This window comes from Manis javanica, chromosome 4 (genome assembly GCF_040802235.1).
Source record: "Manis javanica isolate MJ-LG chromosome 4, MJ_LKY, whole genome shotgun sequence".
Lineage (NCBI taxonomy): Eukaryota > Metazoa > Chordata > Mammalia > Pholidota > Manidae > Manis > Manis javanica.
Window position 1 is genome coordinate 97,013,058 of NC_133159.1, and position 16,945 is coordinate 97,030,002.

The following is a 16,945-nucleotide window of genomic DNA, read 5'->3' on the forward strand; positions in this document are numbered from 1 at the left end:
GTACATGAAAAGGCTTTTTATGAACATCATAATTATTCCTGGGGAAGCCCCACCTTGAAAGCTGTCAAACAAGACAGCTGTGGACTAAACTTGTCTTCCTTTTTTCTTCACTCAGCTTAGCTTTTCTGTTTGGTCAGGTCTGCTCACAGGAGCTGGTAGTACTGAGTAAAGTCACAAAATTTTGGTTCTTTTTGGTCAAAGAAAAATTCACATGTCCAGCTGCTCCATTCATACGCTCATAGGCAGAATGGAAGTGAGCAAAGGTAATTTTGAAACTAGGATAATTCAGAGTTAGGAGGCCAAAGGGAGAATGCTTACCTTGTTTTCTCAAACCCAGGATGACTGAAATGTCTTAAGTAAATGAGGAATAGCCACAGATGCTCAGAGATAATTTAAGCCATGAATGGAAAGTAGAAAAATGTGCTTATAAACTCTCCCTCTCTTCTATCCCTTTGACCTTTGAGGTCAGGGACGCATATTACTGACACTCCACTGGCTGTGCCATGAAACCTGCCAATCACCCTAAGAGAATAACAGCTTCTGGGACAGCTCTGTTCAGTGCAGAAATTGTGACATATTCACCCTAGTAGCCACTGCTTGCTCCCACAAGAGCCTCTCTTGTGGAGATCATCTCTGGAACCCAAAACTATCCTGTTTTCTAACCTGATAAGAGTTAAAAACATCAGCAGGTCATGAGCAGTAGACTTGGTATTTATACCTTGTGCAGTCCTAAACTGCCCTGTCATCCATAGCATATAGGGCACAGGTCATACTCTGGTGTGAAGCACCCATGGGAGGTTTTACAGTCTCAGCCATTCTGCATGGGTGGTGATTGTCTACCAGTTCCTAGGGGAGTACCAGTCCCCTAACCAAACAGATGCCTGCATATGGATAACATAACTCTTAATATTCCTTGGTTATTAGCTGAACTCCTATTGTTTGTATGATTTCTGAAGGATTTGATTAAAATCTAGTTGACTTATTGTTGGGGAGAGAAGGATGACTAGAACTCTGATGCAGCCTGAGAGAAGCTGTATGTATGTCCATATATGTGCATTTCATGTATGCATCTTCACAGTTGTGCACAGGCTGACTGGGAGAAGAAAGAGTAAAAAGAAAGCATCTTTCTCATTTCCCAACATTGCTTCTAAGATGCCCCACCCCCGTAGTAGCAGGCAGTTCCCAAGTGGAGGGTGGGGGCAGAGGCCTCCACCAAGGCTATCAATAACCAGGTGTGAGCTACAGGTCTCTGTGTAATGTGAAGCTCTCCCGTATTTCATTTCTGCACCCAGGGGGCGGCTCTGCAGGATTGCTTATGGAGAGCTCTGTGTCTGGCACCTCTCTCCACAAGGCCCAGGCGCCCAGGGTCCCACCGACCTGCCCAGGAATGCATCACATTGTTCTCTGGTGCTGTAATTTGGCTGTAGTAGCTAGGCTGACGGCCTCCCAGGGATGAGAAATATACTGTCCCTGGCATCCTCCCTGAGGCTTCTGCCTTAGGACCATTAAGGGCATTTAAATAAAATCTCAGAAAGACTGAGGAAAGAAATCCTGATTATCTCCCTTTCATTAAGCCATGTCGAAACCAGTGTCCTGAGTGGGTCCGAGAATCTTGCAAAGAATTTAGTGGTTGGTGGTCTTAGGGAGGTGAGAGAAAGAAGAGATTACTTCCTCCTGAGGGAGGAAGAGAAATGAGCCAACGGGTGGTCATGAGTCAGACCTATAAGACTTTTTGCAAACAGACCTTCAGGGCCAGGCAATGTTTGATTTTTAAAATAACCTGATTTCATTTTTCCAGCATCACACTAAGTAAGACTATGGGTTAGTAATATTATTCAAAGCTAGCAATAATACTAGTTGGCTCTTATCTGTAGTACTAGGTTAAGGCTGGCATTCTTACTTTTACATAAGATAAGGCTTTTACATACATTAGACTGTGTAGCTGAGGTACTTCAGTCATGTGCCTTCTCTGAAAGATTCTAAAATATTTAGAGGATAGAGATAATGTTGTTTAAGTTAACTTTGTATCCAAATAGCATTTTCTGTAGTGCTTCATAACTAAGTATTAAAAGTCAAAAGAAATGAGAACCAACAGGAAGGGGTGGAAGAGAGGAGAGAGGCCAAGAGACTGCTAATCTGAGGGACAGACCTCTACTTAAGAGAGGAGGGATGGGAGAGGGAAAGATTAAAGGCAATGAGTGAGTAGCAGCAGAACTAGATGGAGCCCTGACTGCCCCAAATAAAGTTCTCATTTTGCTGTTTGTTCCAAATAAATTAGTTTCTGTTTGTTTAGTGCAGAATGGATGCCAGTTGTCTAAAGCCAATCGGAATGTAGAAGCAAGCTAAAGAATAAGAAGAAAAATGAATTGCTTGACCATCATTCCTTCTTGGGACCACATAGCCTCTGTAGTAGGGTACACAAAGACCTCTTTTCTGTTGCTATCCACCTCACTTTTCAAACTCTCAGGACAGTTTTCTCTTCCCTTAATCATTTATAGGAAATTGCAAAATTTGGGTCTTTATGAATTAGAATTTGGAGCCCAGGGAAAAGCACAGAACAGTATGAGATGCTCGAGAGGCTCACTTCTTTCCACAGGGTAAGAACTGAAAAAGAATAGATAACATAATACAGGTAGATTTAACTCAGGTTGATTTCCCATGGAAAGTTAACATTTATGATTAACATTTATGTGGTAACTACCCAGATGTTCTTGTGAGAGCAGATGCTGACTCGGACCTGAGTCCCTTCCCAGTGTCCCAGCATACAAGACAACACCCTTTTGTAAATTCATTAAACTCTAGGAGTTCAGACTGACTATATGCCCCTTATCTCCTGAGTACTCTAAAGCTTTCTTCCTCAATCCCAGCTCATGGTGTCAAAAGCTCCCTGCCCCCCCCAATTTACCCCCTCTCTAACTCACTATTGGCTCATCAGTTATCCAGTTGACTCTACTTTGCAAGGAAGACATTCCCCTGTCCTGACTCACTTAGAACCATTTCTCCACAGGAATCCCCTCACTGCAGACCACAAGGGCCCTGACTAGCTTATGTTTTGTGTTAATGGATGTGAAACCAGAGCAAATCCCCTCACCAGAAGAAAACCACCCTAAACTCTCCCACATGGGTCTCAGCAGGTTACACAAATATTAGTCCTATCATCTAAATAAATCCTCTTCCATGGTCCAGAGCTATGGCTCCCTCATCCTTCTGCTGCCTGTGCACAGTGAAGCTGTTCCACAAACATGTGAGGACCCCAAGGGATGTTGGAGAGGAACTTGGGAAAGGGAAAGGAGGGGGGCCTATGTTTGGAATTCCTTGTGTATGCCCCTTAACTTACAGCCTGTTGTCAATACTTCATAGTTATTAACTGGAGGTTCTGAGAGAATTCATGATGTGCTAACCCAGTTATGGGCTTTGGTAAGAGTGTCGGGTGGCTGGCATTTGGGGCATAATTAAAACTCAGTATCCAAGATAGGATCATTTTACAGATGAGAAGATAGAGGCCCAGATAATTTGGATTATCTTGCTCAAAATATCAAAAACAGTAAGTGGCGCAGTTGTGATTTCAACCCAGGTCTGTCATAACTGCAAATTTCTATACCACTCTGCTCTTTTAAAATATTAACAGGCAAAAGACAGCCATTGTCCAAGTCACATAAAAATAGGGCATCACTGTTTTGGGGGGATTCTGTATCCTACCCTCTAGCTTACTAAGCCTCCTATCTCTGGAGACTCTACTACACCAACTTAGTTAAGCAGTGGAGGTAGCACAAAAGGAGCTACCCTATTGAAGGCAGACATGGAGTGAACAATAATAGTCACCAAAACTTGGAGAATCACTAAATAAAGCTTTGTTGAATAAATGGGTAAAGGCTACTTGCTAAGCTGCTGTTTAGCACTTTGGCCCCAAGCTCCAGCTCTCCTTTCCTCTGTAGCCACAGGCTCCTGCTCCCAGCTTCAAAGGCTAAGAGCTTCTCCTAAATATCACCAAAGCCAGAGATCACCACCTGCCTTGTATACACTGATGCCTCATGTGGGCCCTTGAGATCAGGCTTGCTACCTTCTCCTCACTCCATGAGTCACATGTCTTTTACTCAGTGTTTGCCAAACCTGGTTGGTCACCAGAATAATGCATGGAAAACTTAAAAGAAAAAAAAACCAAAAAACAAAACCCAAAGCCTAGGCAGGCTTACAAAATTACTCTTTCTCAGGAGTGTTCCAGGATATTCTAGTGATCTGTTAGGCATGGGAACCACTGCAGGCCATTCAGTTTGAAGAGGCAGCAAGTGAACAAAGACGCAGTGCTCCCTGATACAGGTTGAAGAGAAGAGTGATGGGAAGAGAATGTATGTTTGTATAAATAAAGTTTTTCCCCCTACAAAACATAGCCATTTATGAACATACGACCATGTGAAAGGAACTTTGTTCACTATGGTTAACTCTTATCTAGCAATCTTAGCCTCTTGATAATGGAGAATGTAGTAGCCTAAGAGTTTCTTTTGGGGTACCAACCATTCTGCCCAAACTGACCCAGGGAACAGCTATGTGGTTTCTTATCTGTCCCATCCACCCTCACCAGGTAGGAACAAAAAAGAAGCTCTTTTCTCAGGTATCCTTCCTCTTGCACAAACAAGAAGTGTCAGGAAGCTAGTGCAAGGGAAAGGAAAAATGGCCTTCACCATGTGCATTAGTGCAACTCCTATCACTCTGAAGACCTTTCCCTTTCTTCCACTTTCTCCTCTAGCCTCCTGAGGTGGGGCACGCAGGAAGCTGCTCAGTTTCTTACATCCCCTGTCAACTCCTTCCCAGGGCTAAGGAACCAGCCAGGACACCAAAGTCCCTCTGGATTACTCTCCAAATCCTTAAATATAAGCTTAAAATAGCAGCCCAAGGTTGAGGGTGGAGGGAGGTGTGCATGCAAAGATCTTGTGCTTTTAAGTCAGGAGGTTTGAAGTAGAGGAACAGTGAGGTATTTATATGTTCAGGTCTGGTCCAGCCATTCTGCCTTCTTGGGGGCCTTGCATGTGTGGACATCCACAGTGTTTCTGCACTCCTTGCACCGGACAGCACAGCACCAGTGGAATTTGCACTCACACTGGGTGACACGGGTGACTCGGGTTGTGTCATATCCTCGGCCGCAGCACATGATTTCACAGCCATCTGTCCCTTTAGATGTCTTGCTGCAAACACGGCCTGCAGTGCCTAGGGAACCTGGGTTGGGGACAAGAGAGAGTGAGAATCAACTTAACTCTTACTTCAGCTGCCCTGGGTTCCTTTACCCACATCCTCATGAGGAAACCATAAAGAATCCTTTTTCCTGAAAATATACCCACTAGCCAAAATGACCATCTCATCACTGCCTTCTGTACCAGGCTTGTTCCTTCCCACCATCAAGACTTCCCAGAGACCACTGATTTCACCTGCAGTGCCCCTCTGGCCAATACACATCTCTATATTCCCTTCCAAAACCAGCCTTAAAATGCTCATAATTGTTAAAGCTGGGTGAGGGCTCTCGACTTGATGTTTGAAATTTTCTGTTTTAAGTTAAAAAAAAAACCCAACATAGCCTATAATTTATCTTTTCCAAGAAGTCTTGCCACAACTCTGATTCAGCTACCACTTCTTAGTATTTGGTCCTTAATTTATATCTTATTAAGTTGTACTATTTAGGGAAGTAGTATAGCATGTCCATTAAAAGCATGGGCCTGATGCCAGATTGTCCAGGTTTAAATCCAGTCCTTCCACTTCTTAGCTGTGTGATTTAGCACACTGTCTGGGCTGCAGTTTTTCCTTTGAAAATAGGCATAACAATAGCATCTAACTCAGTGGATTGTTGTAGCTGTAATCTCTGTTCAACTGAGGAGGTGAACTCATGAGTGTGACTGGCTAGAGGCACATCCCTAATATGTAGGAACTCTTGATGAATAGGGATGATGTAGTCCCCCTGCAAAGAGAATGCTCAGGACGTCATACTGTCTGATTTTAGCAAAGGACATCCTGTCAATAGATCATAAAATCATAGTATTTTGGAGGACTGGGTCTTAGTATCTACTCCAGCCCTTTCCCAGAGATGGTGAAGTGGCTTCCTGGGGGTTGGAGAAGAGGAATAGATTAATTGATTTCTATAGCAGTATTGTCTCCACATTCTACTAGGATATAGGAAGAAAATGCCAGAACTTCTGTATTCATTTTCTATTTCACAAATTTAAAATACCTATTTTGTATGTATGTTTATAATGTATATATCAGTACAGTGGAACATAGGTATAGTTTATATTGGAAGTACATGCTCAGATATTTTTTTTAATGATAGGAGTATACAATCCAAATGTTAGGAGACCACTGCTATAGAGTATGGGCTGATGAGGTCTCCCATATATGGTATTCTCCACACTCCAAGGGCTGGGTCTTAAGTCTTTCTCTTATGTACCAAAGGCCTCTTCTGCATTTTGGAGCTGAGCTGTCCAGTGTAGTAGCCACTAGCCAAATGTGATCATTTAGATTTTAATTAATTAAAACTAAATAAAATTTAAAATGGAGTTCCTCAGTCATACTAGCTATTTTTCAAGAATACAATAATCCCATGTGGCTAAGTGGCTGCTGTACTGGGAGGACAGATGTAGACCATTTCTATCATCATAGAAAATTCAAAAAATGGACAGTACTGCTTTGGAGGGAATTTCTGGCTCCATATTCCTTTCCGGGGTGACTTAATATATCGTGTGAACTCCAGGCCTCACTTTGGGTTTTATGAGACCTAACTATATGCTTATATTCTCCCTTCTAACTCCAAAGATCCTTCTCCAAAGGTACATTTCAAGTACAGCGCATAGGCTTGTACCTTGGATGTAACGGAATTATTTCCAGGCATTCAAAGACTTCATGTGGGAAGAAAACATACCTGGTGGCAGGAAATCACTAGGAGAATCAGAAGGGTTCTCTCAGTCTTTTTTCTCTTAGCACCCTTCAAAGTACACAGACTCCTTTCCCTGTTCCTTTAGCAGAGCCCTACCCTGTTTCTGTGCCTAGCTTTCCTCTGAGCCACTTGAGGGTGAAAACCAGCAATACTGAAGACCTCTGAGGTTTTTGGCCCCACCTCACCCAAGTCCTGAGTGTGCAGAGAGGAGCCTGGGAGTAACCAGGGGAAGGGCAGCTCTGTTGCACTGCATATCACCTTCCAGCATCTCCAAGAATTCCACCACAAATAACTGGGACAGATCGAAAAACGATTTTCTGCTTTCTGCTAATGGTTAGCCTTGGTAGGGATCCCCTCTTTGCTTGCTTCCCCAACTCCATTTTGGAATCTTCAGTGGCAGCACACTGAATAAAGCCTTTCAAGGTCATTCATGGTGTAATCCCAACCTATCTTTCTACTTTTAGTCTCCCTTACCCAAAACCCTCACTCAGAGTAATCTGCTCTCTGTTCCTCAAACACGTCTTATACTTTCCTACTTACCACTCTACTTAGGTTTAAGACTCTCTGTCTGTTTCTGCCTATCCAGAGATTCCCTACACTTGAAGAAACAGCCTAAACTCTCCATTTTTCAAATAAACTTTCTTGATTTCTCCAGTCATCAATCTTTTGCAGTTCCATTTATCTGTTACATCTCATTTCTTTAGCTAGTTTATAAAGAGCCAAAGACTTCAGCTGCATCTTACACTTCTGAGTAGCCCACACATTGCTCAGTACTGAAAACAGGTGACTTGTTTAAACATTTACTGAATAATACCTACTCCCTCCCAGATGTGGGAAACATAAAAGAGTGATAGATGACCTCAGGCCTCCAGGACCGCTCCTCTACTTGGGCAGCACCGGGCCTGGCAGACTGAGGCATACATCATCAATCTCCTTACAAGGATTTTATGTCAGGAGGAGGCTGACTCCACCCACTGCACCCCTTCCCCTAATTCCTGAGGCTGAACAGACCGTGATTAACCAGGAGTGCCTGCACTTAAGAACTGGGACTCCCTGTCCCTACCTGCATTCCTTACTCACCTGCAGCCTTGTCCAAGACACAGTAGTCTGGGGAGTTGTCAAAGTAGACAAGGTCAGTCCGGGTAGCATGGCGGTAGCCTTGGCGGGCTGCTGTGAAGTTGGCACCATCCTGGGTGGCTGTCACCTGCACAGCCCCATCATAGCGCCGCCGCAGGTAATCACCTGTGCGGCGGAAGTCTGAGAGTGCACGCCAGCAGGTGCGCAGAGTACAGGAGCCACTCACACCATGGCACTTACACTCCAGCTTCAGAAACCGCCGCACAGCCTGGGAGGTGGGAAGGCAGGTAAGGGAGAGGCGGCCAGTCAGGGCACATTTTAGTGATCCCAAGGACTAAGCATGAGGGCCCTGCGGTCTTCCGGCCCTGGGGAGCTAGTGGAGCCATTGGCTGTTCTTCCCCCCATTAGGTCCCACCCATTCTTCCTGCTCAGATTCAAGAACTCTTCTTCCAGGAAATCTTCCTGGACCAACAGTGCTTTCCTTTTCACGATAGCCCATTTGCACTTTAGAGCCGCAGAATTCTGTTCATGGTTACAGTATGCTGGCACATCCTCTAGTTTTCACATGTTTTAGAGTTCAAGGTACCATGCCTTCTACTTCTGTGGCACATTTCCCAGCACAGTACTAGGCCCACAGAAGGTGTCAAACACCTGTGACTTGACTAGAACAAGCTCTTGTCCTCGTCTTGCTGGAGGTGGTTCTTTTCCTTCTTAAAAAGTTATTTCCCTTCTTTTCTCCACCTTTCCCTACTTTCCACCTATGTGAAGACTCTTTAGCACCTGGTTGAACCTAGGCATTCCCAAGCTCCCTTGCATTTCCTGTTTCTGTCCCAGGGGGTTGGGGCTTTGGAAGTGATCCAGAAGCTTTCAGCGCTTCCACCTGCACATTCGTCCATGATCACACATACTGGTCACTCCTAGCAAATGCGAACGTACAAGCACAGACATGAGTACTGACCGTGCGCCCACAGCGGTTGTTATGTAAGTTCATGAGGGCCCGGGCATCCTTAAGCCTCTTCTCCTTGGCATCCACAAAAGCCTTGGCAAAGCGAACACCATAATGGATGTTGTCACTGCAGCCGCCCCAGTCAAAATCCCCACGTTGGTCATGGTGTCGGCCACGGGTATAGGGGTCACAGCTGCACACACTTAGCTCACCCTGGCTACAGGCACGAGTGATCGCGTGGACCACCCCTGCTGATGAGATGGCATATACAAAGGCTGCCTCCCGGCTACCTGGAGAGAGGCAGAAGTGTATTTCAGGACAGAGGCCCATGTCCATCCCCTTCTTTAACGCATACAACCTTTAATTCTGAAACCTACTCTCATCTCCTTGTCTCTCCCACAGCAACCCCTGCAGCCCCCTTTATTCAAGATGCCCTACCCTTCCAGAGTATCTGACCTCTTCCCCTCAGCCTTTACTACTCTCTATCCTCTTATTGGTACATCTGACCTTGGGCTGATCTGTACTCCTGCTTCCTTCCAAATTCCCTGGGTCCATTCACTGAAGTTTCACAGTGAATCATCCCCTCCCACTGAGTGCCAACCCTGGCTCAACTGAGCCTGTCTTAGCCCACATTCCAGGCCTTTTCAGGCCCACTGTGCTGGACAGTTCCCTTATAATGGAGACCCCAGCCCAGGGGTCAGCCTGTTTGGAGAGATATGCTACTTCCCCCTGCCTGCTTCTCTCCCTCCCTGTTCTCGGGGATTGATGAATCATCACTCCTGTCCCCCTGACACCTCCAGAGTCCCATCTCATTCCCTCTCTCCTAGTTTACCATCTAGCTCTGCTTAGCTTTTTTGCTGAGCTGGGGCCAAGCCACTGACTCTCCAAGTATTCACATATCACCTTTCTGTTTATCCGTTACTTCCATTACTGTAGTGTTGGGGTGAGGGTAGTGATGGTAGTGGTAAGAACAGAGCAGCCATTCCTAGTCTTCAGCTTACAGTGCATGGAAACCCCCAAGCTGAGGGTTGGGGTAGGAAGAAGAAAGATGGAGGTGCTAGGGAAATGCATCTTTGTCCTATCACTGGAATTTAGGGGGTCCCCTCCCTACATAAATAAGGTACTGAAGGTCTGTTCCCAGCTGTATCTTGGGCTCTGCCCACAACTGTCCTCTGATCATAGAGTAATGTGCAGGAAAAGGGAGGGGGGATCACGCCCACCCTACCCACTCACCACCCCTGGCATAGAAAAGCCCCTACTTCTGAGCATGACCCGGCCAAAGACAGTGTGGTCCCGGTCCAGTGTGGTGCAGTTCCAGCGGTGGTGGCGGAACTGGTGTTGACACTCTCGGATCCATTCTCGGGCACCCTCGCCCACAGACCGCATGATGTCGGGGTACCGCTGGCACAGCTGCCGCTGCCGGCTCACCAGACCAGGGATATTGTCACAGATCACTCGGGCCCCCAGTGCCCCGATGTACCTGTAAGGTGGAGATGGCCCTGTCAAGAGCATTCTGGCCCTTTTCTGCATCAGGAGGGGAATAAGGAGGGAAAGGTATAGCATGTAGACCTTGGAGAGGTTCCTTCCCCTTCCCCCACCCCACATTTCCTGAAGCCAATGGGCAGAACATTCTCACAAGCACTGGAGAAATAGTTATGCAGTTGCAGAGAGAGTAACTTAGTGGTCTCCCACCATCACCAGTTCCCTAGCCAAAGGCCACAGTGACACACACTCCCAGAAAATGGGCCAGGCATGTGTCACAGACACAGAAGCTGTGGGCATGTCACACAAACCCACTGCCTGTTTATTTAATAAACATTAAGAGCCTCACAGAAAAATAAACTAACAAACGAGAGTCTGAGACAGCCCTCTTACACCCACATGTAAGAGGCATGTCCTGCATGGCTAGTCTATGAAGACATGGTTTGGAGAAAGAAGAATGGAGACAGGGAGGGGCTAGCAGGAAGAGACATAGTGGGCCATTTTGAGTAATGTTTATAGCTCTAGACTGATCCATGTAACTAAAAATCCTCTTTCCCAATCCTGAGATCTGGGAAGGAAGATCCCATTCCCAAATCTCCTCCCTATACCCTTTATCTCCAGGCCCCATGGCCTTTCTTAACTAGTAAGTCTTTTAAAATCATCCTCCTCAACCCATAAGGCATGATATTCTGAATGGACCTGCATGGGCAGGGGGCTGTTTGCAGTGGGAAGCTAAAGGCCAAGATAAAGCAATACGGTGGCATGCCCCATATTCCAGTCCCCAGTCTGCCCAGTATGAACAATTAGAAGAACATCAGTTGGGGTGGGCTACTAAAGATAGGTGGGTTGCTAGAGTCATTCTCAAATTTCCCAAGGCAGTATGTGTTTCCTCTTCAGACAAATATCATAGCCCTGGACTCCAGCACAAGCCTCAGGAAGAACACTTCAGAGAAGACAAGAGTGCATCATCACCTTTTCTCCCCATAAGGCTACTAAAGGAGATGTGACCCATTCACCCACTTCTCACTCCTTTCTTTCTCTCCAACATCTAGCACCTTCCTTGGTTTGCTGGGAACTCTATTCTCTGAACAGATCAAAGGGACGCCTCCTCTCCCCTTTTCTAAACAGGTGGGGGCCAAGGAGGGCTGTTGCCGCTACAGACAGAAAAGATTTTGTTGTGAGCTGTGAATGAGCCTGTGGTTTGGAAAAGGCCCCAAAATGAGCCTAGAAGTGGGTGAGGAGAAGGGAGAGCGGCCAGTGGGGAGAGGGGGAAAGCTGGACTGCTCTAGGCTCTATGTCTGCCCTCTCCCCACCCCCCAGGCTCCCTGCATTTGCACACCCAGCCCTCACCCACTGACTGGGTCACCACTGGTGACACCAACTCAAACAAACACAAGGAGGGCTGATGCTTGCCTCTTCTGGAACCAGCAGGGCTGATGGGGCCCATCTGTGTCCGGGGAGGATGAGAGGGCTGGCCCACCACTAACAAATCCCGTGGAATAAGCATCCCCAGCACTGTCCATCAGGGCAACAGCTTCCAGGAACAAACAAAATAAACACCCCAGGCTGAGCCAGGCCGGAAAGGGCTGCCTGACGCACAGCCGGGAGTTACACCCACTGCCACGGTGCTTTGTTTGGAGAATCAAGACCGTTGGAGTTGGAGCTCATCCCTGTCTCACCACTGTTCTGTGTCCCCAGTTCAGCCCTGAGTATTGCTCTAGGCAATGGGTGTTTGTTTTTTTTTCTTAGTGGGGCTTGGGAAGAGGGGGGTTGGATGGGCATGGGAGACCATAATCCAGCCCTCATGAGACAGTCTGGAGTGGGGCAGGCCAAATCCTGGCAAAAAGTCCTTCCTGTGGTCTGACTTAAATCCATTCTGCTGCAACCCACATTGGTCCTTCTTGTTACATCCTCACTGAGTGTGGGAACATCTGTTCAGTTTCTAAGATGGGAAGATAATTACGTTTCTCTACTACCACCCTTCTCCCATTAAATAGCTCTTCAAGATTCTGCAGAGCAGGACACTTGCCTGCTGACTAGTGGCCAGCCCCTTGTAGTTGGTGTGAGGGTGTCCAATAAAACTGAGCCTGAGGCCTAACCCATCTCCTTCTCAATTCAACACATGCCTGCAAAATGCCTACTATGTGCCCAACACTGAGCTCAGTTGTTGAGGCCTCAAAGATGTTTAAGGCATCCCCAGCTCAGGGGCTGGTAGAGGGGCCAAGAAGCCCCTGACTCTAATTCTGGGTTTCCTTCCCAGATTCCTACCCCAGAATGCTCTCTTCTCCTACTTCCAACCAAATCACGTCCCTTCTTTTTACTCAAACTTCAAACCCTGCTCTAGCCCTGGCTTTTCAAAGTATGGTCCCCAACAGTGATATCAGCATCACCTGGGGAACTGGGAAATGCAGAGCCTCAGGCCCCACACCAAGCCTACTGAGTCAGAATCAGCATTTGCCAACATCCCCAGGTGATTCAAATGTATTGCTCCATGAACACAGAGATTTTTGCATTTTGTTCATTATCCCCTAGAATGGTGTCAGGCACATAGTAGGTACCTTATAACTTTGCTGAATCAACACCTAACTTCTCTGATTTACCCTCAGCTCCCTTCTCCCCCTAGTCACCATAATCTTCATTTCAATTACATCTTTCCTCCTTGTTGACATTGCCTATTTACAGATGTTTAATGTTTTGTTTTTTAATGAGATCAAGGATACTCCGTTTATTTCACCTCTTGTTTTTACAGGCCCTAGTGTACATCACTCAGCTGAGCCCACATAGGGCTTTGAATACAATTATTACCCTCCCTGAATCTCTTAATCCAACATCAGCTATATGTTTATAGTTCACAAAACATATTCCTGCACAAAAATCCTATGAGACAGAGAGATCTCCATTTTACAGATGAAGAAACTGAGGTACAGGGAGATTAAGTGATAATATCCAGCTCTGTCCATCAGGGCTAGTTAGAGAACCAGGAGACATCTGACACCAAAATCCAAGCTCATTCTCATTCCAAGGACAAGAGAGACACCTTGCACAGCCAGAAGACCAGTCTGGCTCCAAAATTGGTGTGAACTTGAGTAAGTTTCTTACCATTCCCTTTGTATCCCTCACTGTCTTCATGTATGAAAGGGGATAATAATAGTATCTAACTCACTGAATTATTTTGAGGACTGAAGATGATGCTCATAAGGTGCTTAGCCATAGTGTATGGAGCTTAGTAAGGGGTCATTAAATGGCAGCTGCTTTTGGTAACAATAATACTAATACTGTGATACCCCTCTGTTCCTCTCCGTTTGTGAAGCCATGAACACAGTTTTGCTCTTGTGATTCCCTACATCCATCCCCTGCAGAATGCAAAATGGAACAGGGGAGCACATGCCTCAGCCCCTATTTCTTGTTCTGTTTGTCATGAGTTAAGAAGAGACCATCTGTTGTCTCCTCCTCTAGTTACAGGTGGGGAGAAGGAAGGAGTGGTCAGAGAATAAGGGGGAAAGGGCTGTGAGGAAGATCACACAGCTAGTGGCAGTGATGACCTTCTGCTCCTGATGGGACATGGACACACACAGTCTTCCAGGGGTTGTACGGAATATCAATCTTGCTGGGTTTTTTCTTAAGGGAAAGAAAGATAATCACCTTGGGGGCCTGACCTGCCTTTAGAAAGCAGTTTTCCTCTTACTGCAGAAGTGATGACCACTGAGGCAGGCATCCGGGCCTGCAGCTCGGACCAGCGTGAGGCAAGGAGACTAAATTAACCTCTCTGTACTCCCTCCCCACCCTGGCCCTGTTGCTGCCTTCCTCCATTTCATAGGGACCACTGACTCTCTCTGTATCATCTGCCTGCCTGCCTCTCTCCCTAGCTCTTCCATCCAGGAGTTTTTTGAAAATCTTTAATATGAACCACGTGGAGGGTAGAATAGCAGAGGAATAAAAGAAGACAGAGAGGGAGTAGCCAAGGGGACAAAACAGGGATTAGGAGGAACCCAGGCTGGGTTTTTAGGAACTACTACCAGGACGCTGAAATGATCAGCGACACTTCCTCACCTAAACACCACGTGTCCCCAGGACTGTCTCCCAAACTGGTAAGCAATCAAGACTCCCTAAAAGCAGACTGTCATCTGAGATGGATAGAAATAGGCAGTGGTCATTTCATCCTCTCTCTACAGGGCCACTGAAGACTCAAGTCGCCAGCCAAACGGGCTGTGAAGGGAAAGGATGGCTTTGATTTCACTCTGAACTTGGAAAGGCTTTTTCTCCTGTCCCCTTCTTCCCTTTCCCTTTCTAAAGGAATGTTTCAAGCCAGATGTAAGATACGGGCCTCCCTTCTCCCCATCCAGAACCCCCCTCCTTGCCTTCCCCAACACTGTAGAGATAAAAAAGATCCAGAAGAGATTTTTCTAAAACAGGAAAATGGGGGCTGGGGGTGGGGGGTGGAGAGAGATACATCTTGAAATGATAGGAATCTGCAGCCCAAGCTTGCTGGTCCTTCAGTCAGCAATCCCTCACCCTTCCAGCCAAGATTCCAAGTCAAGAGGAGAAAAGTCACAGGGTGCACATGGAGAAGAGACCACACTTGGGTGGGGGCTGGAGTAAGGAAAGGAGAAGGGCACTGCCTGGGTAGAGGGAGCAACAGCCCAGTCAAGAGGCCAGTTTGATAGTTGGTGGAGGGCGGGTGAAAACGGAAGATTGAGAAGACAAGTCTTTTCTCAGTTCAACTCCTCCCCCCTGTGCTGCACCCAGAAGGTGGGGGAGGAGGGCAGGACTTGTAAAAGAACCGACATCCAGTTGATTTTCAATGCCTTTTATCCCATCTGTCTTATTGTGAAGTGTCTGAAGTCAAAGCCCTGCAAAAAATCTGAGAAGAGGGTCTCTTAATACTTAGGGACTCCAAAAGCCTCTAGTTCTGGGAGGTGAGAGAGAGGAGATGGGGTCGTCTGGGGAAGAACGAGGAAGAGGGAAGGTAGATACCAAGATCGGAAACGACATCTTCAAAAGAGGCTGAAGACAAACGCCTAAATTATGCAAACCCAATGTTTGTTTTAGTGGTGGGAGTTTAATGGGGGTAGTTTTGCCACCATTCCTTTTGGAAACCTTGCCCTGGGGGCTGCCGCCTCATCAAAGCCTGACAGCATTACCGGGTGGACTGCCCTTGCCCGCTGCCTTTCTCCACCTCCCGAGGTGGGGAGGCGGACGGCCCCCGAAGGCCACAGGTGGGCGACTAGTTCCTTGAATCCATCCTGAGAAACTCGGGGTCAGCGTTTGCGCTAAGGGGATTGAACTGGAACAGGGGCACAGCACAGCAAATGGGGGTCTTGAAAGCCTCCACCAAGGGCGTCCTTGCTCCAAATCCCCAGCGAATACCTCCTGGGCGGGGAGGGAGTGGCGTTCTCCCATTCCCCCAATCCCCACCATTCTGCGACTTCAGTGACAGTTTTCGGGGATCGTCTCAACGCCGTCGAAGCGACAGCCTAGTCTCCTGAGCAGCCCGAGCCCCAGCGCCTGGCCCCTCACCCGGATAGCCGCACTCACCACCAGGACGTGTCTACGCGGGACGGCAGCGTCAGTAGCAGCAGCAGCAGCAGGCAGGCGAGACTCGCGCGTCCCGAAGCCCGAGAGCTGTCGGGGACCGCGGGTCTGGACACGGGCGCCGGGGCGCGGATGCGCCGGGAGGGGAGCTGCACGGCTTCCTCCGCACCACCCGGCCTCAGCATAGCTCCCCGGAGGAGTGGACAGGGCGCTGTCTGGAGGGATTCAGGCCGCCCCTACTTCACCCCCCTGGGGGGCCATAGGGCTCGCTGGCGACTAGGCGTCCAGGGGCACCTGGAGTCCCGGAGAGGCGCAGAGCGCGGTGCCCGGGAGCCGACGACGGCGCGCCGAGCTCGGGTCTGGGCGCAGGCTGCGGGGTCAGGGGGTCTGCGGCGCAGAGTGGGGCTGCGGGCAGAATGTGCGGACAGCCCCTTCGGCCGCAGGCTCTCATTGGACGGCGCGGGGCGGGGCCGAGGCCGGGGACACGCGCGGCCCTCGGGGCGGCTCCGCCCGCGCCAGCCCCGGACGCTCCGCGGCGCCCGAGGTGTGGCGGCCGCTTCCGCCCCTCGGCGCTCAGGCGCAGCGCCGCGCCGCACCCCCACCTGCCCCTGCGGACTGCCGCGGGGCGCACAGGCGTCCTTCAGTGCCCCGAACGCCCGGTCCCTCCCGGCGCCGCCCCACGGGTCCTAGCGCCCTTCTTCCGGAGAACCCCCCCACCCCACTTCCGTGATTAACAGCCACGAGCGCGGAGAGATGGGCTGCAGACACCTTCCCGTCTAATCGACAGTGACACTAGGGCTAAGCCACTCATTTCCTCGAGTCGTCTCTCCATTCTTGCGCATCTGTGAAATGGGTAGAATCACTGCCACGGGAGGTTGCAGGCGAATCTTAACTTCTTTTTCAATGCTGGCAACTGAGTCGTCGTAGGCGGCCGGCTTCAGGCGGGGACGTCTCTCATCAAAGGCTCGTTGTCCCTGGTCCATCCAACCCAC

At 48.3% G+C, this 16,945-nt stretch overlaps 2 protein-coding genes across 8 annotated transcripts in view; one reads left to right on the plus strand and one right to left on the minus strand.

Moving 5' to 3' along the window:
- The window catches only part of ST7L (suppression of tumorigenicity 7 like), a 184,674-nt gene that overhangs the window by 101,900 nt on the left and 65,829 nt on the right, over positions 1-16,945 (plus strand). The window lies entirely within an intron of this gene.
- WNT2B (Wnt family member 2B) lies at positions 1,300-16,638 on the minus strand. 2 transcript variants are annotated; one of them, XM_037005394.2, is made up of 6 exons: positions 15,957-16,437; positions 10,199-10,419; positions 8,952-9,229; positions 7,997-8,261; positions 5,095-5,211; positions 1,300-2,604 (listed from the first exon to the last, which is right to left on the minus strand). In XM_037005394.2, the coding sequence occupies exons 1-6, from the start codon at positions 16,136-16,138 to the stop codon at positions 2,489-2,491; spliced, it is 1,179 nt and encodes a 392-aa protein (XP_036861289.2). In that variant the 5' UTR covers positions 16,139-16,437; the 3' UTR covers positions 1,300-2,488. The 2 variants fall into 2 exon arrangements, with proteins under 2 accessions (XP_036861289.2, XP_017518841.3); XM_017663352.3 differs by lacking the exon at positions 1,300-2,604 and having other exon boundaries at positions 2,634-5,211; positions 15,957-16,638.